The sequence below is a fragment of the Epinephelus lanceolatus genome, chromosome 18 (genome assembly GCF_041903045.1).
Source record: "Epinephelus lanceolatus isolate andai-2023 chromosome 18, ASM4190304v1, whole genome shotgun sequence".
Classification (NCBI taxonomy): Eukaryota; Metazoa; Chordata; class Actinopteri; order Perciformes; family Serranidae; genus Epinephelus; species Epinephelus lanceolatus.
In genome coordinates, this window is record NC_135751.1 from 16,573,885 (window position 1) to 16,600,138 (window position 26,254).

At 42.5% G+C, this 26,254-nt stretch overlaps 1 protein-coding gene across 3 annotated transcripts; it reads left to right on the forward strand.

Moving 5' to 3' along the window:
* Positions 1-881: 881 nt before the first annotated feature.
* On the forward strand, positions 882-25,850 carry LOC117268587 (disintegrin and metalloproteinase domain-containing protein 11-like). 3 transcript variants are annotated; one of them, XM_078161731.1, is made up of 26 exons: positions 883-1,407; positions 2,352-2,542; positions 7,725-7,801; positions 8,201-8,267; positions 10,192-10,274; positions 10,403-10,466; positions 10,588-10,648; positions 11,035-11,222; positions 12,583-12,654; positions 12,849-13,015; positions 13,121-13,205; positions 15,374-15,464; positions 15,953-16,004; positions 16,596-16,695; positions 16,941-17,012; positions 17,107-17,199; positions 18,495-18,575; positions 18,661-18,711; positions 18,795-18,858; positions 18,949-19,054; positions 19,171-19,290; positions 19,416-19,584; positions 21,241-21,352; positions 22,177-22,267; positions 23,464-23,481; positions 23,853-25,850. In XM_078161731.1, exons 1-26 carry the CDS (start codon positions 1,347-1,349, stop codon positions 23,866-23,868), a joined length of 2,352 nt encoding a protein of 783 aa, XP_078017857.1. In that variant the 5' UTR covers positions 883-1,346; the 3' UTR covers positions 23,869-25,850. The 3 variants fall into 3 exon arrangements, with proteins under 3 accessions (XP_078017855.1, XP_078017858.1, XP_078017857.1); XM_078161729.1 differs by lacking the exons at positions 22,177-22,267; positions 23,464-23,481 and having other exon boundaries at positions 882-1,407; XM_078161732.1 differs by lacking the exons at positions 22,177-22,267; positions 23,464-23,481; positions 23,853-25,850 and adding an exon at positions 21,728-22,169 and having other exon boundaries at positions 882-1,407.
* The last annotated feature ends 404 nt before the right edge of the window (positions 25,851-26,254 follow it).

Below are 26,254 nucleotides of genomic sequence, written 5' to 3' on the forward strand. Positions count from 1 at the left end.
TCTGATCTAGCTTCAACAGATGCATCTGTTCATCAGAGAGAGAGTTACATCATTTGATGATTACAGCACCCAGCATACCGACACAACCCCACTTTATCCTGTCAAACAATACAACTTGGATTCATTTTTATGAAAAACCCTTCTGATTCTTTTGATCTGAGGACCCTTACAGACTAAAGGAATATGATTAACTTACAGGGTAATCGAGGAATGGACACATAATTTAAGGCAGCCAACAACCTGGTTTTATACATCCAAAGAACTATCAGTCCTACAGCAGCCCAAGCTTTTATTTTATCCCAGTAAATGTAAATAAAAAAAACTGTAGTTCTTATTATAAGTTTATTTTTTGGATATTTGGCTTTATTCAATATTTTGCAGCAGCCAAATGCAGAGACTTATCCACAAGTGCGATAGAATTATAGTCTTTTATTGTAAAAATAAATGACAAAAATATCCTAAACAGTTTGAGTTGGTTACCATAGAAACAGGAGGAACATTATGGGATACATGACGATAAGGCCTCCGGTGTATTAGTCAACATGTTTTTGTGTTTAGCTTTGATGTCTCTCCACGGTCATGACATACATCCATCCTCTGCAGACCTGTAGGCCTCATCTTTATGCATTCCCAGATATCCCGACATTCATAGCTGTATATTGAGCAAATGACTGACATGTGAATCCATGATCCCGTTTTATGGCTCCTGTTCGGCCTGCGCCTCAGCATCAGCCGGGCTGTCGCATCCTCTCCCCGGCAACGGGAGGAGGAGGCTGTTCGGGATGAGGGAGGTACCGCGGTCCCACGTGTCCTCCTCACCGCAGACCCAACGCATTGCATTTCTCCTCGCTTTCCCATCTCTTCGTTTCCGCATACCGCAGATTCACACACACACACACACACACACACACACACACACACACACACACACGTACAACCTCATCTATACACCAGTACGCACCCGCGCATTTTTGCGGAGCTATGCATCCGCGGTGCGCACTCTCCCGTTTCTCCTCACTATTTCCTCACTGATCAATGTATAGGCCTGTATTGATCACCTCCGCCCTGGCCTAGGTTATGATTCATTTTTCATTACTCTGATATGCTAATCCAAATTCTCTGTAGCGGTGTTTGCTGGAGCTGAGAGGGCGAGAGAGAGCGCGAGAGAAGGAGAGGGGGGAGAGATGAGAGGACGCGCATCATCAGATGTTTAGCAGCAGATTCACTGTCGCTCCTCGCCATCATTTCTGCTGTGCGCTTTTTGGTCCCTTTCCTCCCCTCCGTCGGCCGGGTTCGTGACATTTTGCGGCTCTCGATGTTGTAATCCGGGGGAATATGTGAAGATCATGCTGGCGGTGTGGTGCTTCATGGTCTTTGCTGCAGTGGGCGACAGGCTTGCGGTCTCAGGTAAGAGAGGCAGAGAGGAGGGAGAGAGAGAGGGGGTTTGGATGAAGAGCGGGAGTACCCTTTTCGTTTCCTTTGCATCCACATTTTTTCCCCTTGCACCAGCACTTTTCTAACCCCGGTGTGTAGGCTGCGATTGTATTGTAGCGGGAGCACGGTGCCAAGCAGCCTGCTGGCCTCAGAGCACTCTCCGATGCGGTAGATTTGCTGCATCAACACATTTCCATCGCAGCCCCATCGCCTATATCCAACGTACCCATAACCATTTACAGCGGTGTTTAACCCAATCAACATCTAAAAGCACCATGATATAACTTACCAGTCACAAAGGCAACGTGTTTTTACAGTCTGATTGATGATTGCTGGGATTTTAAGCTACATAGGCCCTGTGTGTGTCAGTATGGGCGTCAGCCTATAAACTATGACTACATTATTATCATTTTCCATCAAAACTTAATTATGCCCACTGAATTTCTCAGACTGGAGCTGCGACTGATAAAACGGTTATTAACTGGTTAGTGTGATGAATGAGGTCAGCAGACCATTAGTTTACAGAAAAAAAAACACTGATCTGAATACTCACACAGTGGGGCTTATTTAAAGTATTTCACTTTCAAACCAACTTCTACCATTTGATTACCTCACTACTAAGGGCACAGGTCTTGTGTTAATATTTGGGGGGACACATATGAGACAAATTCTGAGCATTAAACACTTAATTTCCTACATTCTAGATCACTTTTAAGCACCAGTTTGTGACTTTTACAGTGCAAGTGTCTTCAATTTTGCATGCTATCTAAATATTGAGGGTGACATGTCCCCTGCTTCCCCCTGAGATCTACACCTATGCACTGCATCACTAGCAGGTCCAATTTGTCCCTACCTTGCCAAAACCTCTGCACACTCATGAGCCTACCGTGAGATTGTCTCTGTTGTACTACCTGTAGGTGTGTCCAGGAGCCTGGAGCAGGATGGAGGCATCTGGGACTGGTTTACCCCGGCAGGGCAGTCCGACAGCGGGGACACTGCTTCCAAGATTGTCTATCCAAAACGGCTGGTGCAGCAGATCGAGTCAGAGGAGGAAATGGCTCATGACCACTTGGATACCAGGGTGAAGAACAGCACTGGGAACACCTTGGTAAGTTGTAACTAAGGGTTACCCTTAGTTACACCTTGGTAAGTTGTAACTAAGGGTAACCCTTCCTTTTGGCCCTTTTATTATGTTTAATTTTGCAATGGATCACTCTGTTCACTGTGATTCTCACTCCAGTGGTCTTAATGTAAGGGCCAGGGACACAAGCTTGACAAGGTTTCAGGAATCTCCCAGCAAAATTGGAAACAGATTAATCTGACTGTAGTTTGAGTTTGAGAATGTATAAGAATGGCCTTTTAAATCAGTTTTTTTTTCTGGACCAAAATCATATGAAACCAGGCCCTGTAGCTGAATGTGCAGCTCATTAAGTTCAGGAAACCTTTAAAAATGTCAAGTCTAGTGCTCAGGATGCATCCTCACTATTGGTGGCATTGTAGCAAGTCTGTGTGGACACATATGGGTGTGACAGTACCAAGACAGACTGCTATTCTGGTGATGGGGAAACAGTGTCTGTAACAGTGCAGCGCTCGGCTCTCTACTGCTCACGCAGCTCCTGCTACACAGGGATGACAGTGCAGGGTGGTGTCTTGCAGCAGTCTCCACTCCTCGTGATTTTGACCCAGTTAGTCACTGAAAATCCCTCCGAATGTCCACAGTGAAGCAATGTCAGGTGGGACGCAACCGAGACAGACAAGTTGTTGTTGAGCAGCCATTTATTCCCGCCTAAACTCAAGTCGTAACATCTGGCAACAAGTTCTGAAAGTAAAACCTTCTGACCTGCTTTGTGTGCTGTGCAAGCATTGTAGTAAATGTACAATTCATCAAAGACCTGTTTAAATGTTAGCGTGCGTTTGTGGTGGCCCCTTATCTCCACATGACAAAGCTTGGCCCATCCTGAAATATTCAGTCATCATGTCTGATCATCCAACTGCCTCGCTGAGCCCTCGACTTCTTCATTATTCAGTGGTGTGTTGAAGTATGTCCCCATTAATTATGAAGCAGGCCTGTGTGAGAAGTGCTGCATGGTCCAAGAGGCTTGAGCACTCCCCATTCCTCACTCCCCTGTTTCTCTCTCTCTGTTATGTCATGCTGATATGATGTGGTTCATATAACTGTTATGAGAGAACACATTAGGCTCCTTACACACACACACACACACACACACACACACAATCACATGTTTGAAGACGAATGATGAATGCTGTTGCCTCTGGAAGAGAGGCTGTCTTAACCGAGCTAGACACTAAATGAATAAAAAAATAGTACCAGCGAACATAATCTATATTCCTAAGATACAAATGATGACACTGCTCAAGTAGACAGGGTTTCAGAAGTCCCTGTTCCAGCAGCTGTTCTTGTCTAGACCTGCTGTGTTTTGTTTTTTGAAATATTAAAGATGCCTGGAATGAGGGAGATGATAAATTTAGAAGCAGCAGGGGATGAGCTGAACTTTTTTTTCTTTTCTGTCACATCATGCTGCGATGAAAATAGGTGAGGCAGCATTTTGCTTAACTAGTGTTTTTTTTTTATCTGTAGTGTTTATTTTGTTGTTGTCAGTTGACACTGAACGATGAATGTCTTATGTAAAGATGTTTTTTTTTAGCACAGATTGAATGACAGCTATTTTTAGAATTTCAGGCTGAGGTAAATATGCTGTATCAGGATATCTGTATTATTGTTTGGTGTGAGGATATCCTGTCTTTTAAATTGATCTTATTGGTTGAAGGTATGCTATGCAGGAATTGACGGTTATTGGTTGCAAACAATATCGCCAGCTAAAGTGAAAGTGAAAGCCAACTCCAGATCCACTCTTGTTTGTTATATCTGCATTTTTTTGGCACTGTCTCCATGATTTTCTAAGTTTCCTCTTAGATACAGTACATGCAGCTTATGGTCTGGCACCTTTTTGTAAAGTCCCAACTTCAGCTGTGTGCTGTGCCCAGGAACATCCCGAACACAGCAAAATAAGAATAAAATAAAGAAATACAGGCAGAGGATTACATCTGTGTAAGTCTATACATTTTTTTTAAGGAAAATCCTGCGTAGTATACCTTTAGTTAAGTACTCATTGTGAGACCAATTCCCACATAGATTTAAATAAGTTTGTTTAACATAAAGAAGGCAGCCACAACTTTTGGCAGTACTATAGTTATGTAAAAATGTATATTGATTTTATGGTAAATAATACTCAATTTACAATATTTTTAATATCCATTATGGCTTAAAAAGGTCTGTAAGAAGATGGATTGGTGATGTCATGTGATCAAAAGCTCCAGAGCAGCTATTTAAATGATCTTCAGGAGAAATTGTTTGGTCAAGATAAATTCAAGCTCAGCTTTGAACCAACAGGGACAAGAAGTCCTTAAAGAAATATGATAGTTAAACTTATGCAAAAGTAATCGCTCTGAACACAACGCACTAATGACCCACTAGAGGTGTGTGGTGGTGTATTTATTTTCAGAGACTCTGCCCTTTGCCTGTATTTTCTTACTTTCTTCTCATTTTGCCATGGTCAGGAGGCTCCTGGGCACAGTGGGCAGGTTAGGTCAGGAATTTATAAGAAGTAGTGACCAGGCACACAGTAAAGAGAAAGCTAAGAAAATCGTGGAGCCAGTACCCAAAAACTGCAAATGCAAAACACCAAGCAAACAAAGCTCGTTCCAAAAAATGTGTGAATCTGGGGTTGGCTTTCCATTTCATTTTCGCTGGCGAGTGTTTACAAACAGTAAGTGACAATTCCCACTCAGTATATCTTTAAAGTTCTTAAAAAAATGTCATTTTGAACATCTACCATTTTTCAATTCACTGTGCTGAGCAAGATCATGTGATAGAATCAAAAACACCAGAGCTGCTATTAAAAGGACCTTGTGTTGAAAATGGTTTGTCAGACACCTCAAGAGCAGTCACACATAGTGACCAGAGGACAAACGCTATCACTGTAAAGCTGTGGAACAACATTATTGTACAGAGACAGCAGCACTGATGGACATCATGCTTCAGCCTCTTCCAAGACAGTAGTAAGAAATCTGTTGTCCATACTCATTGGAGGGAATAATTCCTGGATAGTGATGCATTTTATTGTAAAAGCCCAGTGATTCACTGCAGCCTGGTTCCTCCAGACTGAGATCAAAGCCACGTTGGCACAGTCAGAGCTGCTGAAGAGACACACTGTTTAGTCTGCACTAAATCTCTCTCTCTCTCCTGGCCCTGCTGTCTCCTCACCTCCTCAGCTCTGGCAGCTGTCCATTAGGGACATTGGCACAACATGGCTGTATATAGACCAGTGATCCTCAACTGGCGGCCTACTGGCCACCGTACGTCTCGCCAAAGCTACCCATCCAGCTCGCAGAATATTAATCAATTCAGAAGATGTGAGGAGGTAAAAAATGTGTTATTAGTATTTAGAATATTTTCATTTTGTATTCCTAATTTGAAGCAACCCCACAACCTCACACAACCGTTCATATGATATCCTACAAAAATGTGCTCACAGTGGTTTGTATGATAGCACCCCAGAAAGGGGGTTATGTACGTAACAAAAAGTTTGGGAAGTTAGATGTGGGCAAATAAAGTTACAGAGGTTAGGTTTAGGTTTAGGAAAAGAAACATGGTGACAACGTACCTTAAAACGACTCCACCTACTGGGGTTGTTTCCTTCTTTGCTCCAGTCAGTGCATTGGTCACACAGATGTAGCCTCTCTAAATACATAGGTTAAACACATTGCTGGCTCATGATTTCATATGATGCCAAATTTTTTGTAGGAAAATGTACCAAACTACTGAAATGGAAATAATTTTATTAGGAATGATTTACCAACCCCAGATATGTTAGTGAAAAACCCATGGGTACAAAATCATCAATCACATGGAATTATACAAAGTACAACTCCAATGAAACATGTTCCCATTAGGTCCCTTAACTTCATTCCTTCATTCATTTTCTGTAACCAGTTATTCTGTTGGGGATCACAGGGGACTGGAGCCTATCCCAGCTGACATTTGGTGAGAGGCGGGGTACAACCTGGACAGGTCTTCAGACTATCACAGGGCTGACACATAGAGACGGACAACCATTCACACTCACATTCTTACCTACGGGCAATTTAGAGTCACCAGTTAACGTGCATGTCTTTGGACTGTGGGAGGAAGCTGGAGTACCCACAGAAAACCCACGCTGACAGGGAGAGAACATGCAAACACATTTGTGCAGAGTAATATAGTCATTATTGGCGTCTTCTTACATTGTCAGCTGCTGCTTTGTGATTGTCCATGTTTCCAGATGGTTCTGGTAATCCATGGTTTTTGGTTATGGAATGATTTAACTGTCCACAGATCCTGACCTCAGCAAGATGGCCACACGGTCACTCCTCCTGAACATGGGCAGCGCTGTTCCACAGACGCCTTTGAACAGCTTAGAACTGCTGTGCAATAATTCATAGCAGGAACAGGACAGCACCTCATATTCCCACCATCACACCAGTCCTTATTGTCCATGAAGCCATTAGTCGTAGCTTTTATTATTACCAAAGAGCAGTGAAGTGTCAAAAAGTGATAAAACAGCGTTCTGAGTGAGTCATTCACTGCCGAACTTAGAGAAACATTGCATGCAATAGTCCACCTTCCACCTTCTGTTTCCCTCTCTCTGTCACTCACTGGTCTCACTGATATTTGCCTGGTCTGAACCAGGAATAAAATGAATAAAATATTTTTCTTATGTTATTAAACAAGTATTAATAATATCAAGAAACTATTATAGGCTAATTAGGTCAAAATGGGTATTTTTTTTCAAAGTCTGGCCCTCACAGTTTCTACTTAGAAAAAATCTTGCCCTTCAACAAGTGTAATTGATGACCACTGATATAGACCATACCAGCACAGTTTTCTCCTTCTCCTCCTCCCCTCCTTCTTGCCTCCTTCCTCTCCATCCATCTCCATCACGAAATTCAAGCTTAGCTCTTAAACAGCCATAGCTCTCCGCAGTCAGGCCTGCCCGAATGTTGGCAGCCACTGTCGATCAATGGAGACTTTATCAATCATAATATTTCAACCGGCGAGTTGCTTTTAGAGCGTACACAGTATTGATTCTGTTGAATTATTCATGGGACTTTTTCCACAATCACTCTGTGGCTTTTACAGAGCGGCAACTACAATTGCTTTGTTACACTTTGATTTATCAACTATCAAATCTGTCTCTGTCACTGTGGGGTTGTTTTTTTTTTTTTTTCAGCCCGTCCACTTGGCCCAGAGCTGTTTCCAAGTGGAAGCCTTTGGACACACCTTCACTCTGGATCTGGAGCTAAACCAGTTAGTATTATCATCCAAAAATCATCAGATCTGCCTTTTTGTACACACTTCAGTACAGTATCAGTAGGCGCTTTTAATTCGCTGCAGCTGTCCTCATTAGCATTTCCCAGCACTTAAGCAAATGCACTTAGCGCCTCTATTATGTTACATGACAAGATGGGGAATACCAATGTGACACACACACACACACACACACACACACACACACACTGGTGCATGTTTATGAGGTTCCACTGATTTTATTAACACCACATGTTAATATGTCCACTTATTCTTTGTGAAACACATTCAAGGGGGGAACAAGAGGTGGAAAATAACCCTGATGAAACCAATTTTTATTACAAGGCGATAGAGATAATGCTTTTAGAGATATTCATGGTATCTCTCCTCTCTTTGCAGTCACCTTCTGTCTTCAGAATATGTGGAGCGGCACTTTAACCAGGATGGCAGACCCTCACAGTCAGTGGTAAGGCTGTTTGCGTGGGGTGGGGATGTGTGCTGACAGAATTTTAGTGAGTGAACTTGTCTTTTGGCACACAGAAGGCAGCATATTAATGAGATGACCGGAGTGGCGGTGCAGCATTCAGTTCTTTGGCTGCAGAAACTGAGACTTTGTCACATTTTACACTGGTGCTGGTGCCAGTGAGTCTTAGAATTAATTTAAAGTTTTGCTTGTCAGATGCAGTAGCTCACTATTAGAGCTCGTTATATAACACAATTTCCATATCTTGTATATATATTTTATGGTCATCTAACGCAGATCTGTTTGATTGAAGTCTGATTTTAGAAATAAAACACGTGCTTCCTGTTTGTTTTTATCTTTTGTTAATGTGATTGCAATGTTTTATTGATGTTGTTGCAGTTTGATCGCCCGTTTTATCTATTTATAGAAAGTGCATTGTGTGCTCTCTGCTTCAAAAGTAGGCTGCCGTGGAACTGTTGAGATTATGCACGTTACTGTGCTCTACATACGTGGGTTTTTCCTGTCAGCGGCGTGCCTGCATGCCTCGCTGCTGTGGCCTTTCTCAGACGGTCAAGAAGAAAGGCAGCAGATGCCTGTGGTGTAAAACCACAAGGTCAGAGAATGAATTAAGAGATAACAGGAAAATGGATGAACGCCTTGACATCTAATGTGATGTGCGCTTGTCAGGACAGACCAGAGGAATGTCACTGCATTCTGCTAGCCAGCAGGGATGGCTAATGTTGTTTTTTTTTTCTTGTACAAATGTGCCCCCCCCCCCCCCCCCCCACCCCAGTAGACACCCACCCACCCAGCCACCGCTCCATGTCCCCCCCAACAATCATTCCAAACTCTCCCTCAGTCCTCCTGACCAATCAAAAGCCTGTTTCCATAGCAATGAGTTAGCTCAGCAGTGTCATTAAGTTCTTGGCAGCGAAGAGAATGAAAGAAGAGCAAGAGGGAGGGAAGAGCAGAGCCGGCGAGAGGAGGAGGAGGAGAAGGAGGAGGAGGAGGGAAAATGAGGAGTAAAATACCAGTTAATACAAAGACAAGATGAGCTTTGGAACAGGGAGGAGTAATTTGGGGGGTGTATGCGTGTTCATAGACAATCGGTTTGTTCCCAGAGTGGCGGGACAGACAGGAGGCTTATAGGGTTGGGGATGGAGACCTGTAGTCAGGCCAGATTGTTGCTCAGCTGGATGGAAGCCTCACGTGACGCCTCCGATGCCGCTGCTGGACATGGCAGGTGCGACGAATCCAGGGCAACACGTCACCAGGCAGATCTCTGTTGCTAGAATGCTTTCGTTTCCACTCAGAGCACCGAGGCGTTGTTTGGCTGAGCTGTTGTGGCAAGGCTGAGACACCCTGGTGAACCCAATTTGATCCAGGTGAACCAGTGTTTCTCACTGTACTCACCTTTCCTGGTGGTTCATTTTCACCTGCTGTGACCGCGTGAGGCAGCACGCCCGCTTTTGAGGGAGTGTTAGCCGCAGACAAAAGCTCACGCTCTATTGTGGTAGTCAAGGTTGTTATAAGGACAGTAAAGAGCAGAGCTCAGTTCCCTTTTTACTCTCATCCTGTGTTTTTCTGGTGCAGCCTGCCCACTGTGCCGTCATGCCATGTTAAATTCTCAGAGCAAACTGTGTGGGCAACGTGAGTGTTGATTTATTGAAGAGATCCTTGTCAAAGGTCTACCTCCACCTCTGTTGTCAGTGAAGCAGAATAGAGTAGAGCGCAGGACACAAGTAGGTCACAAACTGTACCATAAACGCTATAGTGGGGAAAGAGGGGGGGGGGGTCACACGTGCAGAGGTTGTGGAAGGTTTTCCCTTGGAGTTGACCTATTACGATACCCAATGAAGTATAAAAGAGAGCCTGAAGTGTGTCACTAGATGTTGTTTCATGAAGTAGTGGTGCGCTGTGTCCACAGGGAGGGGAGCACTGCTACTACCAGGGAAGGTTAAGAGGTTTACCAGCGTCCTGGGCAGCTCTCTCCACCTGCCACGGCCTGTGGTGAGCCTGAACTTTATTTAAATAATCACATTTGTTGTCCTGTGCATATTTTCTGCACACATAATTTCTTAATATGTTAAATTTCTCCTCTGCATCTCCCTTTCTTTCTCTCCTTGTTGGTTCTTTAGTGGCATGTTCTCTGATGGCCTCTTCTCTTACGGGATTGAGCCCATACAGAATGGGAGCAATCAGGTAAATAGTCAGTGGACAGTAGTTGTAATGAGAATTACAGATTTATTTACTTATTATTAGCTTATTTTGTTTATTTGAGATCCTTATGCGCCTAATGACAACTGGGTGTATTTTGTTTTAGAATGATGGTGCTCACTTAATCCGCAGGATGCCTGATATCAGACTTTCCCCCCGCTGCCCAGGTACATAAGTGCATTTAAAACATAAATTACTGACACTCATATATCACACCAGAATATTATATTAATATTGCCTTCAAGTCTTTCCTCATCTTCTTACCATTATTACATTTAATATAACCACCTTACCTTCAGTTAGATAAATAAGACCCAACCTCTAATCCATAACTGTTTCAATAATATCAAGATAAATGTTATTTAATATTCTATATATTGCTTATGTTATTAAAAAAATGTTCAGACATGGGGTTAATAACAGTCACAGCTTTTCTGAGAGGGAACTGTAATGTTTTGACTGAACATGAGATAGCGATGTTTGCACTGCACCGTATAGCACAGGAAAAGTAATATTGCTTTAAGTGCCCACAGCTCCGCTTCTCTGTGTCCAGACTGTACAGAGGACAGTGAGTGGGATAGCACAGGAGGTGATGGTGATGATGATGACGACAGACCAGACCAAATGAGGGAGCAGCAGGTGTCTGGGGGGCTGAGGCGATCCAAGAGATATGCCCGCAAGCCCTCGGTCCAGACTGAGACCAAATATATTGAGTTGATGGTGGTCAACGACAACGACATGGTGAGTTGAAAGTACTTATTGCTGTGGTTTATGTGGACATCTGTCCTGTGCTGGTGGTCTTTGTCATCCTGAGAAAGCACAGTGTTCTGGGTGATAGAGGCTGTCCAACAGTGTCTAGATCTACCAGCATGGTTTGTGAGGTTAACCATCTACCAGCATGGCTTGGGGATGTGTGTATCAAAGAATGACTTAATTTTTACTTTCAGCCTGAACCCTGTTTTCCCAGGTATTTGTGTCCAAGTGACTAATGGGAACAACAAGTTTTGAAACTGGTCCAGCATTGAGTGAATACAGGGAAACAGGCTGCATTGTAACCACCTGAGCCATTTGTGCACCATCAGTTTACATCCACTAAAAGTGCTTGTTTTTACCACTGGCAGGCTCAAATTGTTAATCTATGTGTCTGATAACATTATGAAAAGAATTCCCACAGAGATAGACCTGTTTTTTCAAGAGTAAGATCCTTTTGCATTGACCAAAAATCAGTCCCGAAATCGTCAGCGCAAACCCACCAGTCTCCATTTAAATACACAGGATTTTTAATGTGCATGCAACCAGCATATCTTCACGTCTAATTGGAGGAATTAAGGGTTTATTTTAGCCATGCTAGAGTTGGTAGTTGTTGGAACAATGGAAAGACCAATCAAGACATTTTTTGTTGTTTCATTTAGTTTCTGTTGACTCTGAATGAGGTGTGATTTAGGAATATAAAATTATGTTTTTTAATGGAGCGTGGTGGGTTTGGTTTCTGGTTAAACAAAGGGGATTTTACTCATTAACAAAAAGGCCTATCTCTGTAGGGTTCCTTTCTATAATGTTTCCAGACAGTTGAACAATCTGAGCCTGTCAGTGGCAAAAACACACTTTCAGTGGACGTAAACTGACAGTGCACCCTTTCAATGTTACATTGCAGTCATACATTGCATTGCAAAATTGGGTTACCAGTTGCTATCATGTTTGCTTGTCTCACAAATGTAGACACATGAAAAAGCTACATTTAGGCTGCTGGAAATTTTTCTATCGCTGCAAAGCTGACAGAGGCTGCACAGGCAGACTGCTAACTTCATCATGCATCCACTGACATCAGAGTATGCAATGGTGAAAGTAAACTAAGCTGCCCTCATAGGTATAACTGTCATAAATGAGTAAAGACAAAATAAAGCTGGAAATAAAGCAAAAGTTAGAAACTGGATACAAATACTTGCCAGCATTTTGATCTGCCGATGCAGATGGCAATAAAGTCAGTGAAACATTCCTATAAAGTAATGCCTTATGTCAGCATCCATACAAGTATAGAAGTACAAACTTGTATGTGAGAGACTGAATGTTACACCATCTGTGTATCTCTGTGTCTCCACAGTTTGTACAGCTGCGTCGCTCTAGCAGCCAAACCAAGAACTTTGCCAAAGCAGTGGTCAACATGGCAGATGCGGTAAGAGCTTTGTTTGAAGGATTATAATCCTCCTACTCCTAAACTCTACACACACACACCGCCACCTGTCGAGAAGTGTGTTTTTTTTATTTCCACATTTGAAAATGATTTATCCCAGAAAGCACACAGAGTGTTCACAGCACAGGTGTCACGCCAACAAAACGGTAAACTGATGGGCGTTTTTTGGTCCCCAGATCTATAAGGAACAGTTGAACACAAGGATCGTGCTGGTTGCCATGGAGACCTGGATCTCTAAAAATATGATGCCAGTAGTGGAAGATCCATTGATAACGCTGCAGAACTTCATGAAATACAGGAAGGACAACATCAAAGATCAGAGTGACGTCGTCCATCTTTTCTCGTAAGAGGACAGAAATCTAATATCTTGAGAATTAAGGCTTATTTGATGTTTGGGTGCAAGTTGAGGTTTTATTTTAAATCATGGTATCTTTCCTGTGAACCTCAGAGGGCGCACATTTCACAGTAGCCGCAGTGGGACGGCCTACACAGGAGGAGTGTGCTCTCTAACACGGGGAGGAGGCATCAACGAGGTGAGGAAAATCTAAAGGGGTTATTTTTTCTGTTGCACCAACGGGGATTAAATTAAACTATAGATAATGATTTAGCTAAATACAGACTGATAAGATTAAACCAGATCATTTTTGTTGCACAGTTTAAATTAAACCATTGATTTAAAAGATAAAGTGTGATGATGATTAAAGTTTTTATATTGAACCTCCTCAACTGTCATTTTAGATCAGAGGTAAAAGTTTGGTGCAACATGGTGAGGAGAGGACTAAAGATTATGAAGTTTGCATGTTAAACGTGTTTAGTTATTTAGATAATATTAAAGGAAGTGTATGTGACATACAGAGTATTAATATAGTAGCGAACGACTATTACTATGTCTGTGTGAAGATATAGTGAAATAATGGCATCCTGATGTTATGGCAGACAGTCCGGCAGCGCTTGATATTAGTGCATGGGAGTCCCTGTGTGTGTATCCCACTGGCTAGCTTATCGCAGGGGGGTAGGGGTCCCCCCCTACACGTTAACACCATTAGCTCTGTCAGCACTGTTGTTGCCATTGTTGGCATTGTCTACACTGTTAACACTACTAGCTGCCTGCCCAGCCGCCTCCATGTTGAGAACCATGGGCAGACAATCCTGGCTCGGACTCTGCTCTGAATGTTGTATACAGCTCCTTTAGGTTTCGAGTTTTTATTGCAACAGAGTTATTAAATAAACCATAAAATAAAGGAATAGTTTAGAAATATACTTACTGACTTCCTTGCAGAGATTGTGACACTCGTATTCGTATGGTAAACATGTAGCTGGAGTCAGTGATAGCTCCAAGCTAAGTTAACGGGCCGCTGGATGTGGCTGTATCATAAAAACATGGGAGTGGTTTCAATCTTCTCATTAACGCTTAGCAAAAAAGCAACAAAGCCTATGTATTATTTTAATTATGGTTTGAAAGTAATAATCTCAAAGATTTTCACTGAAACAAATGGTAACAGTGGTGATTGAGCCTATGGCCCACTGATGAAAGTACTGCAATATTTATATATATTTGCAGTATTATGAAGTGGGTGTTGAGGGTGACATTTGCCAAAGTGCTGTATTAAATTACTGCTAATGCAAACAAAACATTTCCAAATTTTAAGACCTACCATAGAACAAGTCCTCCAGAGCATATCTTTTACATTTTTACATGCTGTAGTGCCATTTTTTGAGTAGTTTAATACACTATACATCAATACAACCCTTATATCCCAAATTTTAATAGTATGTTTGGACTTATGTCCATACTAATAAAATAATATGCTAAAAGTGTAATAAACCCCCAAAAAATGAAAATCATTTTTTTTAACACATGTTTTTCTAAATACACGCAAGAAAATTAGGTCATGCTCACAACATGATGAAGCTAATTCCAATGTGGGAAGTGCTGTGAACACCCGCGATCTGGATTATAATGTTTTTGTTGTGTGCGCTTTTTACTGGATTTCTACAAACCCATTAGTGCAAGGAAACAGTGCTCTGGGACACAATGAATGTGAGATATGTTAATGTAACTCCTCCAGTTTTATATGCAAAAAGAATTATTGCTCTATCTTATTTTGTTGCAATTCTACCAACATTTAAAAATAGATATGCAAATGGATGCTCCCATTGGTGTTAAACCAGCGAAACACCAGTTGACTTTAATTATGAGGGGGTTACAGGAAATGCAATGTGTTTTTCAGTGAGCTCAGCACTTACCGTTATCATTCATCAAAAATATGTTGATCAAACAAGAGAATGATCATTTTTGGCATTTGTTGACACTGGATCAGTTTGGAATATTGCAGGCAGTAATGGCATCAGAACAAGCAGCCACAGAGAGCTGCGACTAACCAACTCCTCTCACTGTGCTCTGCTGTCTGCAGACTCATACACGGAGCAGTTTAAAATCAGTTATGGTTGCTCACAGAATTGATGGTTCTAAAAGTCGAATTATTGCCTGAATTCTTAATTAAAAGAACAACAATTTGTTTCGCTGCCCGCAGAGCTCTTTGACTACCAGTTACTACAGGTGTCACCAAATCACAGAGGACTAAAATCTTAAAGATTGCCACTTTAAGTACATCCTGTTTGGTGCAACCCAAGTTACCATTAGGATTTTATTAATGTTATCCCCATCTCATTGTGTTGAATCTATGTGTGTGTGTCGCAGTATGGGAATGTAGGAGCAATGGCCATCACTTTGTGCCAGAGTCTCGGCCAGAACGTCGGTATGAGGTGGAATAACATCCGCAACTCTGCAGGTAATTAAATAAATTATCAAAGCAAGAGCTCAAGATCAGTGTGGGGAGGATCGAGGCAGGAGGGGACTGTATTGAAGGGGGGTGGTAGAGACAGCGTTGGGTGTTGGTGTCCCTGTCCAGCAGTCCTCTTTTGTAATTAGACTTCTCCATTAGGTGATTAGTCACCTGTGTCTAAGAGGGAGGGGCTGCTGGTTAGAGCATTTCTGCCACTGAACAATGGGCTCAGTGATTAATGTTGAAGAGCCATCAGGTCCATTATTCAATGCCAGGACAAGAGCTCAGTGCATACTCTATAGGCGCTCCATACCTCTGTTAATAGGTACCAGTTTTACAAGTCTATTCTTCTTTGTTGATCATAAATCTTGCTGCAGCATGTGAAGTGTCACGGCTCGGGCCATGAACACCACATTGTTCCTTTTTTTTTAATTTCATGTAATTTATTCAGGTTTCCCCGTCTCATCTTTGCTCCTCTTCCTCCTTCTTCACAGGAGACTGCAGGTGCCCAGATGCCTGGCTGGGCTGCATCATGGAAGACACGGGGTAAAGATCCATCATAGATCACTGAAGTGAACAACAAAAAGAACATGACACACCTGTAAAATGCATCTCTTCTGTGTTTGTTGACACTATTAAGCAGCAGGCCTGTTTTCCTGTCGCTCTCCCTCTAAGCTGCGATTTGTTCCGTTCATTTCACTCAATTAGACAATTAAACACCTGGAACAGAGGGATGCTTTGACTTTGACACAGTTTTCAATGAGCCGAGCCTGTGATAATCACAGCTTGTGTCTGATGTGTTAAGAAAACTTGTTGAAACATCAGACCTCATTGTGCCAGCTACCTTGTAAGAATTATAAATTAAATTTGAAGTATTTACCATACACTAAGCGTGATTTCGATTTGGCTGTCCTTGCCAGATGGAACAATACAGATTTCAATTATTCGTTTGAGTAATATCCTACTACAGATGGTAACATTTCTGTCAGATTGCAAAGTGATGGCACAGCCACCCACAGTGGATCTGGCATTCCTAACTGGCGGAAAAGCATTGTGCTGTTTTTTTTTCACTTATTCTTTTACTTTTTAATGTCCTGCTCTCGATCTTTGTGTGTGTGTTTGTGTGTGTGAACACAGATATTATCTGCCCAGAAAGTTTTCTCGCTGCAGTGTAGATGAGTACATCCAGTTCTTGCTCCAGGGGGGCGGGAGCTGCCTGTTCAACAAGCCAAACAAGGTGAGGGCCATGTGGGGATATAGGGTGTGCTTAGCATCATAGTTATAGACTAATTAATTATTCTTGTAGCCTAATTTCCAACAGAAAACACAAACTCAGAGGACCATGATACATTTATGTTACGCATATTAGTATCTCTGTAGTCTCAGCCAACAGTCTCCTATATCACTGATATGTTTCATCTCTCATCCATCTGTCACCTAGTTATATATGTTCTCATATATGTCCATCTCTGTCTCTCTCAGCTGTTGGACCCTCCAGAGTGTGGGAATGGCTTCGTGGAGCCAGGAGAAGAGTGTGACTGTGGATCCCAGGTGGTGAGTACCCATTTGGACATCATGCATTAAAGCTAATTCTTGAGCTGTTTTCTGGAGCAGAGCTGAAGGTTTGTTTTCATGTCTGTGGCTGCAGGAGTGTGCCCGTAGCGGAGGAGCCTGCTGTAAAAAGTGCACACTTACCCATGATGCCATGTGCAGTAATGGACTCTGCTGCAGTAGTTGTAAGGTGAGTGCACGCCATAGAAATAGAATGAGGGTAAGACGGACATTTCCATTCAAACCAGCATAGCAGGATGATCACAGTGGTGGCCATTTTTATGTGTACCTTTGTCACTGCAAAGAACATTGACCACTGTAGCGTGCTGGCTTCCATATAAACTGACTTGCGGCAAAATGTTGCGAACTCACTGAGATGAGGTTTTGTGGTAACGGCCAAACGTGCATGGTGAGGCGTCCTTTGCACACTATCTCCATTGCCTTGCTGCTAGAGAGGAATTGAGATGTGCAGAATGTAATCACTTTATATTTATTGCTAAGTAAGAGAATCATAATCTTTGCTCATGTTTGGCTATTTATCTATTTCTCCAAAATCAGATGCCAGTGAAATTTCATTTGAATTTTGACTTTTGGTTCGGTAACATACTGGCATGCACAGATGTTGATGATTATGAACATGAATATGGGCCCAGGCTACATTATAAGCATCAATAACAGACAGACAAAAAGAAAACAGCAGCTTAGTGTGTACCGGGGTTTCCCACACATTCATTTATTTTTGGCAGCCCGCCATGATAACATCATCTGCCGCCACGTATTGATTTTTTTTATTATTTTAGGAGCACTATTGGAATAAATACATTGAGCGGTTACTCACTGCACCACACTCTCTGAGCAGCAGATCGCCAGGTGTAATGAAAGCGAAACTTAACCAGTCATTGCACTGGGTGTAAGAGTTTGGTTGACTTGCCTCTGCAGCAGCTGCTCCTGTCATCCATCGATCTGATCAGCTCTGATCAGATTGACTGGTAAATTCTCCAACCTGCAACTCAAACTCCGAATGTAGAGAGGGGACACAGAATGATACAAAATGACACACACGCACAAGAAAAAAAGGGAAGCTGAGCTAAAACATTTTTGTGTGTTGTGTTCCTATAAATGATAAGGTTTGTAAACAGTACCAGCAACAGTTATTTTCTCTTGCATGCAATAGGAGAAGTTTTTTTAACCAAATAACACATTGGGCATCCATCTTCTTCGGTTTCGCTCATCAGTAGAGTTTAAGAGATACGGTTTGTTTTGAGCTTCAGCCTCCACAACTTCTATCTTACTGTCAAGGGATTCACACTGCGTGCCCTGGTGTATAATTATAGTGCTTTCTTTTATAGAGCGTAAAAACTGTTTAAGAAAAGTTAAACTAACTGTAATAAATTCAGCAAAGTGTCATCTCATCTCTATAGCCTGTATGATTACTAACATGACGTATCCAGCATTTACCTGTTGCCTCTTTATGCTGTGACCTAGTATGAGCGGAGAGGCGTGGTGTGTCGAGAGGCTGTGAACGACTGTGATATCCCAGAGACCTGCACCGGAGACTCCAGCCAGGTAGAGCTGACTTTCATAACACTGAAGAAAAACTGCAAGATCAACCAGAGTGTCTAGAACATTCAGTACTTTGCTCCTTTTGCAGTGTCCTCATAACGTCCACAAGCTGGATGGCTACATGTGTGACACAAGTCAGGTAAGGTCTGGTTAGTGTCATGTTTGCTAGTCTGCATGCTGCACTCCGACATGTGCGTGATTATTGTTGTCTCATTTCTTCAGGGCCGCTGTTACGGAGGACGATGCAGGACTCGTGACGGACAATGTAGGGGACTCTGGGGTTATAGTAAGTATAGAACACATGCACCTTGAAAGGGCGCATGTAGTCTCATTCCCCTTGCGACAGTCTAATTTAGGTCTTCGTTTGCCCTCTCAGATTCAGCGGACAGGTTTTGTTATGAGAAGCTGAACGCTGAGGGGACAGAGAAAGGCAACTGTGGTCCAGGCCCTGAAGGTCAAGGCTGGCTGCAGTGCAACAAGCCGTGAGTCACATTATCCTGATCCTCTTTGCTTATATTCTCATAGAAGACAGCGTGTTCACCTTTTTCTGCTTTTTTAATGCACATTGTCCTCTGCCATTATGTTTTTTTCTGTGTAGGGATGTTTTATGTGGCTTTCTGTTTTGTGCCAATGTGACGATGAAGCCAAAGTTTGGAGACCTGCAGGGTGAGGTGACCAGCTTCACCCTCTATCACCAGAACAAGTACTTGGACTGCAGGTAAGCAGTCCATTTGATCTGCTACAACTAATATAGGGTGTGAAAATTTAAATATCATGTCCCTAAATGTCTAGTTCTACCCCCTTATCTCCCGTCTGCCTGACATGTTTGGATGCTTCACACAGAGGCGGCCATGCTCTGCTGGAGGACGGCTCAGACCTGGGCTACGTGGAGGACGGCACTCCCTGTGGTCCCAACATGATGTGTTTGGAGCGACGCTGCCTCCCTGTGGCGGCATTCAACCTCAGCAGCTGTTCGGGATCCAACTATGGGCGCATCTGTTCTGACCATGGGGTAAAAAATTCTTGCGCTCACAACTTCTTTGCAAGCATTGATTTGGTGATTTGCAGGTCAAAAGACATCAAGACACTCCTCTTTGTACTGCAGTGTACACAGACTGACAAGAATTAAGTCCCTCTTATCGTACAAGTGAATGTTTTTCAGACATATTAGGTACATTCACTCAGTGGCCACTTTATTAGGTACATCCAACAGCCTTGCCATAACATCTATGTTTGTGAAGCTCCTCAGTGTTTTTGGTGACATTGTTGATAAAGATATGTTTAGTATTGAGATTATAGTTAAAGGTTGTATTGTACTGACTACATTTTATAGAGAGGTGTCTCTAATTGTTGGTCCTCAGTCCACATAAAATTTAATACCTTTATGACAGTGTCAACAAAAATGGAACATTATGTGTAGATCCACTGTTTCATTCATAACTATAATCTAACATGTATTTAGGACCTGTTTCACATCTAAATATAGGTGATATGACTATTGTTTTTATGTTAAAGATTTCTTCTGCTTTTAATCTACCAAATTTTAAGGTCAAAATTCAAATACACATTGCAGGTATTGCTTCAACAGTATCTAAATGACTTTATTTTACTGTGCAATAGGTTTAAACTACATGTTGAAATACTCTAATTGAATGTCTGTTGAAGTCTAAAAAAAAAGGTTTCACTTGAAATTCAGTCTTAACAGATTCATAGATTTGTTTTAAGCTGCAAATCCCAACCCAGTTGCCAAAATAAATGTTGACATTGTGTGTTTCTGCAGATCAAGGAAACGTTATATTTCTAATATTATGTTGCAGATACCCTAAAACTTAACAATTCAACAGTGCTGTAGTTAATGTGTGGTTATGTTTAAGCACAAAAGCACTTAGTGATGGATAGGAAAAGATTATGTTTTGGCTTAAAATATCTAGTTTTGGTGGCACTAAACAACTGCTTTTTCATGGCATTGTCCCAGGTGAAAACACAGCAATGGGTCGCTGAAAAACACCCATGTGTGGTGCTTAAAAGCCTTTGGAAATGCAGCAATGACTCACATAAAAACAACTGAAGCAGAGTGGGTCATCCACTAATCGGAAGATCATTGGTTCAACCTCTGGCTCCTCCAGTCTGCATCTCGAAGTATCCTTGAGCAAGATACTGAGCCCAAATTTGCTGATGGCTGTTCCATCATTGTGTGACTATGTTAAACAAACTGAGTAGCAGGTGGCACCTTGTATGGTAGCCTTGGCCACCAGTGTATGAATGTGTGTGTGGATGGGTGAATGTTACTCATAGTGTAAAAGCGCTTTGAGTATTCGGATGACTAGAAAGGCACTAACAAATGTGGGTCGATTTAGTTGTAGGTCGTATCACCTAGGTGTCACGCCATCCAACATCCCCTCTACCTTCTCGATGATGAAGTCAACTCATATTACATCAGTTTGGAAATGTTGATATGATATGTATGAAATGTACAAATGCAACATATCTGTGGTGTGCAGAGATGTACAATGCCACCATTTTCTTCCGGCGCCCAGGCTGCAAATCACCAAATCCATGCTTACCGGCTACATATCAGTTTCAACATCTCTCTCTGCTTGTCTCTTTCTTTTACCAGCTATTGCACTTGATTTTCAGCTCCCCCTCCCTCTCTCTGTCTCTCTTGTAGACCTGCAGTAATGAGGTGAAGTGTATCTGTGACAGGGACTATACAGGGAAGGACTGCAGTGTCTTTGATCCCATCCCCGAGCCAACAGTCCCGACGGGCCCAGAGAAGAAAGGTCCATAGTGTCTCTCAACCTGCCCATGTCTCTCTCTCTCTCTGTCTGCCTCTCATCTCCCTCTCATAGTCTCTACCCATCATCACTGTAGCGTTTCTATGCACTGAAGCCGAGTGCAGTATCTTGTCCTCGAACACACAGAGTAGCTCACCTGATTGTTGTGAGAAACATCAACATTTAGACCGCACAGTGTTTTCCTTCCTGCTGAGCCCTGGTTTCAATGTTGGAAGAGTGTGGGTGTATGTTGAGACACGTTTATCCATTAGAGCATATGTGCATGTACAGTGTGTCAGTGTAAATGTGTGTGCGTGTGTGTGTGTGGTGGTACTGTATGTCTTGCAGGCATCTTCAAGTGTCTTCCTTACTTTCTTGCAGTCTGCCAATGACACAGAGCAATTGAGCAGCTGCTCTCATAGGGCCAAAAAAGCCACCCTGAGCAAGAGGGTGTCCAGCTGAGAGAGCAGGAGAGGGGGAATGAGAACAAAGTAATAAAACTCTCTCTCCTTTGCTTTTTTTTTGTTTGTTTTTTTTGTTACTGTTGTCTCCCTGACCTCCCTCGCTCACCCGCCCGTTCTCCCACCTCCACCCCACGTGCTGGTATCCTCCTCCTTCCTTTCATCTCTCTTTCTCTGTCTGCAGGTATCTTACCATCTGCCTCTCTCTTTTTCTCTCTCTCTAGTTGATGTTGTTGATGTACAGTGTTGATGCTGTCCTCTGACGTGTGTTTTTTAGTGGTGTTGTTTTGTTTCTGCCCCTCCTCCTCCTCCTCCTCTTCCTCCTCCTCCTCCTCCGCACCCTTCCTCCCTCCTCCTTCCTCTGCGCAGGTCCCAGTGGCACCAATATCATAATAGGGTCCATCGCAGGTGCTATTCTCCTGGCAGCTATAGTCCTAGGGGGAACAGGATGGGGATTTAAGTAAGAGTTCTGGCATGCCTTTGTGTACCTGTCTGCTTCTACCTAAAGGAAACCCCCGCCCCTCCCACTCTCACCCCTCTGGGATAGACCCTAGTTTGCAATTCACCGCCCAACCAGGGGAGGGGGAATTGGGGGTTGAGTCTGAGCTCATCCGTGCAAATGCTTGAACTGCTTTTGGCGTCAAAATCCGTGCGAAGCATCACTCTGGCCGTTTTGTTTTCTTTGATTGAATCATTAATCAACCCTGAGCTCCATCCTGCACCTTTCAGTCCCTTTTATCGTAATGACAGGGCAGGACCGAGATGTTAATCTGCCAGGAACTGCTGCAGCATTTTGCTCAAGTCAAATAGATTTATTAGCCATTTATGAAAAAGTGTTATTATTTAACGTTTTACCGTTGGTGCTCTTTTAGCCTGCATTACCCAGTTTTTCTCCTAGAGGCAGCATCCTAACCCCAAACGCCCTCGCTGATGTGCTTCTTCTACACTGTTCCACCTGTGCATGCTTGCTATTGTTCACTCCTAATACTCTGACCTAAAAGGACTGCTTCTGCTTTAGTCACAGGTAGATTTGTAAGATATCTGTGGCCAGTGAAAAGTTGTTAATCAAAAAGCAGAATTTAAATCATTCATAGCATGTAGTCAGTCCTTTTAGGGCCAGGGGTCAGTGTCTGTGCATGTGTGCATGAGCTGTAAGCAGGAAGTTTTGTCTTCCTAGTCAGACCTCTGGCTTGTTGGACTCTTTGGGGCTGAGAGAGTCGGTGCCATGATGACTGTAGACCTGCTGCATGTGATGTCATCACTGTAATCTTGCAAGAAAGATTTTGGAGAGAACTGGTGGATGAAATAATGGATTGGATGACTGACTGGGTCTTTGTTTGATCTGTGTTTTTTCTCTTAAATTTAAAGTTAACATCTATATAAAACAGTTTTGTGATTAAATCTCGACTGTAAAGCGGATTCAGCTTTTATGTCCAAAAAAGGCTAGGCTTTTAATTGATGTTTTAAGGTATGTAAGGTTTCAACAATTCTAACTGTTAACTAACATTGCTTATTTGTTTTTAAATTTAACGTAATTCTAATGCAAGATGATCAGCTTCATAACATGCTTCTCAAAGCTGTTTGTTATTTTTCCTACTGTCACTGATGTGTCTTGACATGTTGTCTTTTCTCTTGATGTGTGCTAATGGGATGCAGGAACATTCGGAGAGGAAGGTATAACTTTGCAGGACCATGGCAGTGTGATATTCTGTCGCTGGAGCAGCATGACAAAACATCCATGTCCTCCCATCATCCCTAATTCCCTCAGCATGGCTTCTTACTCCTTCATTCACCATCTGAAGTTCATCCTTTTGGCTCATCCCCACAGAGCGCCATACATCTCACTGCTCCTTTTTCTGGAATGCTTCATCCCTATTCAAATCTTGCAAAGAAAAAAAAAAGCCCTCCTCATCCCTGTCCCCAATCCCAAAATATTCCCTTATCATTGTAAAGCAGATTGCCTTCTTCCATTTCTCAAGCATCCTCATCCACTGTTGTCTATGCAGCATTTTTCTTTACAGTTTCTGTTTTCACTTTTCTTTCAGATCTGGCGGAGGATAAGATGCCTGTCTGTCTCTCTGTCTTTGTGTCCTGTCTACTCCTGTCTTCCTCCTCGCACTGTGTCGTTTCCACATCAGAGAAGAGGGGAACAAAAAAAAAAAGTCTTCCACTCCTGTCCCAAAACCTCTCCGAACCTCTTCCGATCATCGTTTCCTCCACACTCCCCCGTCGGCTCCTTTCGTCTGTCCTCCTCCTGCCTGGCTCCGTCCTCCTCTGGGCCCGTGGAGCTCCTCTCACCATACCAGCCAAATCATACTTGTGTGGCTGCTTCCAGCAAGCCGCTGAGGACTGTGTTTGAGCCATGCCGTAGAGCGAGCAGGTGGCTTTCCCTGTGGGAGACACCAGGGTCTTCCTCCAGTCTGGTGGCTCTAAGAATGTGATTCGGTGTCTGTGTACCTCCTTTACTCACATCTTTAACAGTCTGATGAAGAACATATCAACGGTGGACCAATTTAATAAGAGACATGTATTTCCAACCTGCCTGCCTGCATATGAACTAAACCGGCCGCCAACTGAGTCCACACTTAAATGTTGGACTAGCACACAGACCGGCCAGCTGACAGACTGAAATGACATAACAGGAGCTGAATAGTTTCCTTTTTTCTTAAAGGAGAAGTTCCTCCGAGGCCAGGCCATGACTAGGTGCATCTCTAAGTGGACAACTATCTGTTTTAATCTACAAAGCCTGGCAACATGGATACAACTGCATTGGACTATTTGCATGTTTTCCAAAGAGAGTGTGAGGACGGACTGATGATCATAGAAAGTGATGGCTCAGAAACTAGCCAGCCATGAGCCAGAGCCCAGACTGATTAACTGAGTTTATGTTCATTGTTATTTGTTAACTTGAGGCATCCTACCTGCCCCCACCCACAAGTTTCAGGTACAAAAAGGGAAGCTGGGTGTTATGGTTTTGGGATCATTTTAAACCACTGAACTTTGAAGCAGCAGAGACCGTAACTTAGTGTTTTCAACCACAGACTGATCAACATATACATTCCACAATATCTGTCTGTGTGCGTGCTCACCACTTTCAGGCCCAAAGTTTGTACGCTTAGGAGGTTTAATCTGTACGTGTGTTCACGGGTAAATGTACGTGTGCAAGAGATTTTTAAAGAAAGGAAGAATGTATGCGTGTTTACATTAGTGTTAGGGGCAGTTTGTGTCCATGTACACTTTAACACTCCTCCTATCACAGGTAGATAGGCAGGTTTTTACCTCTAGAATATCATCTCTTTCTACAAACTGTTGTGTGCTGCAGCCATGGCACCATAAAGGCAGCACATTAATAAAACAGTTTTTATGTCATGTACCTACAGAAAACGAGCACTAGCCAACTGTATGCACACCTCTTTGTAAATATGTGCAAGATATACTGAATGTTAAATGCACTGTATGAAGATTTATTTAAAAGCTATGTTAAAATAATGAGTTGTATCTGTTCCAAACATATAGCTGTCAGGACCTGCATCTGCAAATTTCTCCCGTAGTCAACGCTGTCCATGCATCTTTAAATGTGGCGTAACAGCGAAGCTAAGCTGTCTGGCGTCTCTCTTATCATTCCAGCTATCACTTAAATGTCATGAATCTTTTGTACATTTGTTGATAGCCCTGAGCCCTGGGCGGACGCCTCACCCCAGAGGCTTTGTAACGATCCCCACGGTAAATGAGATTAAAGAGATCTAGTCTGGGATCCAGGAGGCAGCTTGTCTGAAACTGTATGCGTGTATGAGGTCAGTTTGGTTCCTTTGAGCTTTGCACTATGGCAGATGCACTATTGTTATTAATACAATATGTACAGAGTTGGTATCAAATACAGTCTGTTTGATTTTGAAGTTTAGGGGGGAAAAAAGAGAAAATAAGATGCATCCTATCCCATATTTTTAGACACTATCTTTTTGAATTGAGACGACAGGAGAGAAATGAACTAAAGCTTGTAGTTGAATTGAAATGAAAGGAAAATAAAATACTAAAACATGAAACCACACCTCCTACGCTTGCATGGAGCTGACGTCCTGTTATGGTATCTTATATTTTATGGTTTTAATAGATGGTTAGACTTCTGAGACGTCTAACTTCTCTGCTTCTGAAAGACATTTTTTAAATATCATAATCATCTTTGTTAAATTACAGTGGGTATGAAGCACAGTAATTAAGGGCATAACAGTTTAAAACTGTATATTATCATTGTTTCGTTGAATTATAAAGTACAGTGTAAGGCTGAGACTGCTGATTATTTTTATTTTACTGTATTTTTTCTTATCAGTTGTTTAGTCTATAAAATAGGGTTGCAACTAATGTTTATTTTATAGTCAATCGGTCAGTTATTTTCTCAATTATTCAATTGGTTGTTTGGTCTAAAAAATGTCAGAAAAAGCCCAAAAAG

Excerpts from the sequence above, each read along its gene's own strand:
- LOC117268587 (XM_078161729.1), top strand. The coding sequence starts at position 1,347 with ATGCTGGCGGTGTGGTGCTTCATGGTCTTTGCTGCAGTGGGCGACAGG. Across the intron at positions 11,223-12,582 it reads TGGTCAACGACAACGACATG|TTTGTACAGCTGCGTCGCTC; the intron begins GTGAGTTGAAAG and ends GTGTCTCCACAG. Across the intron at positions 13,016-13,120 it reads GACGTCGTCCATCTTTTCTC|AGGGCGCACATTTCACAGTA; the intron begins GTAAGAGGACAG and ends TGTGAACCTCAG.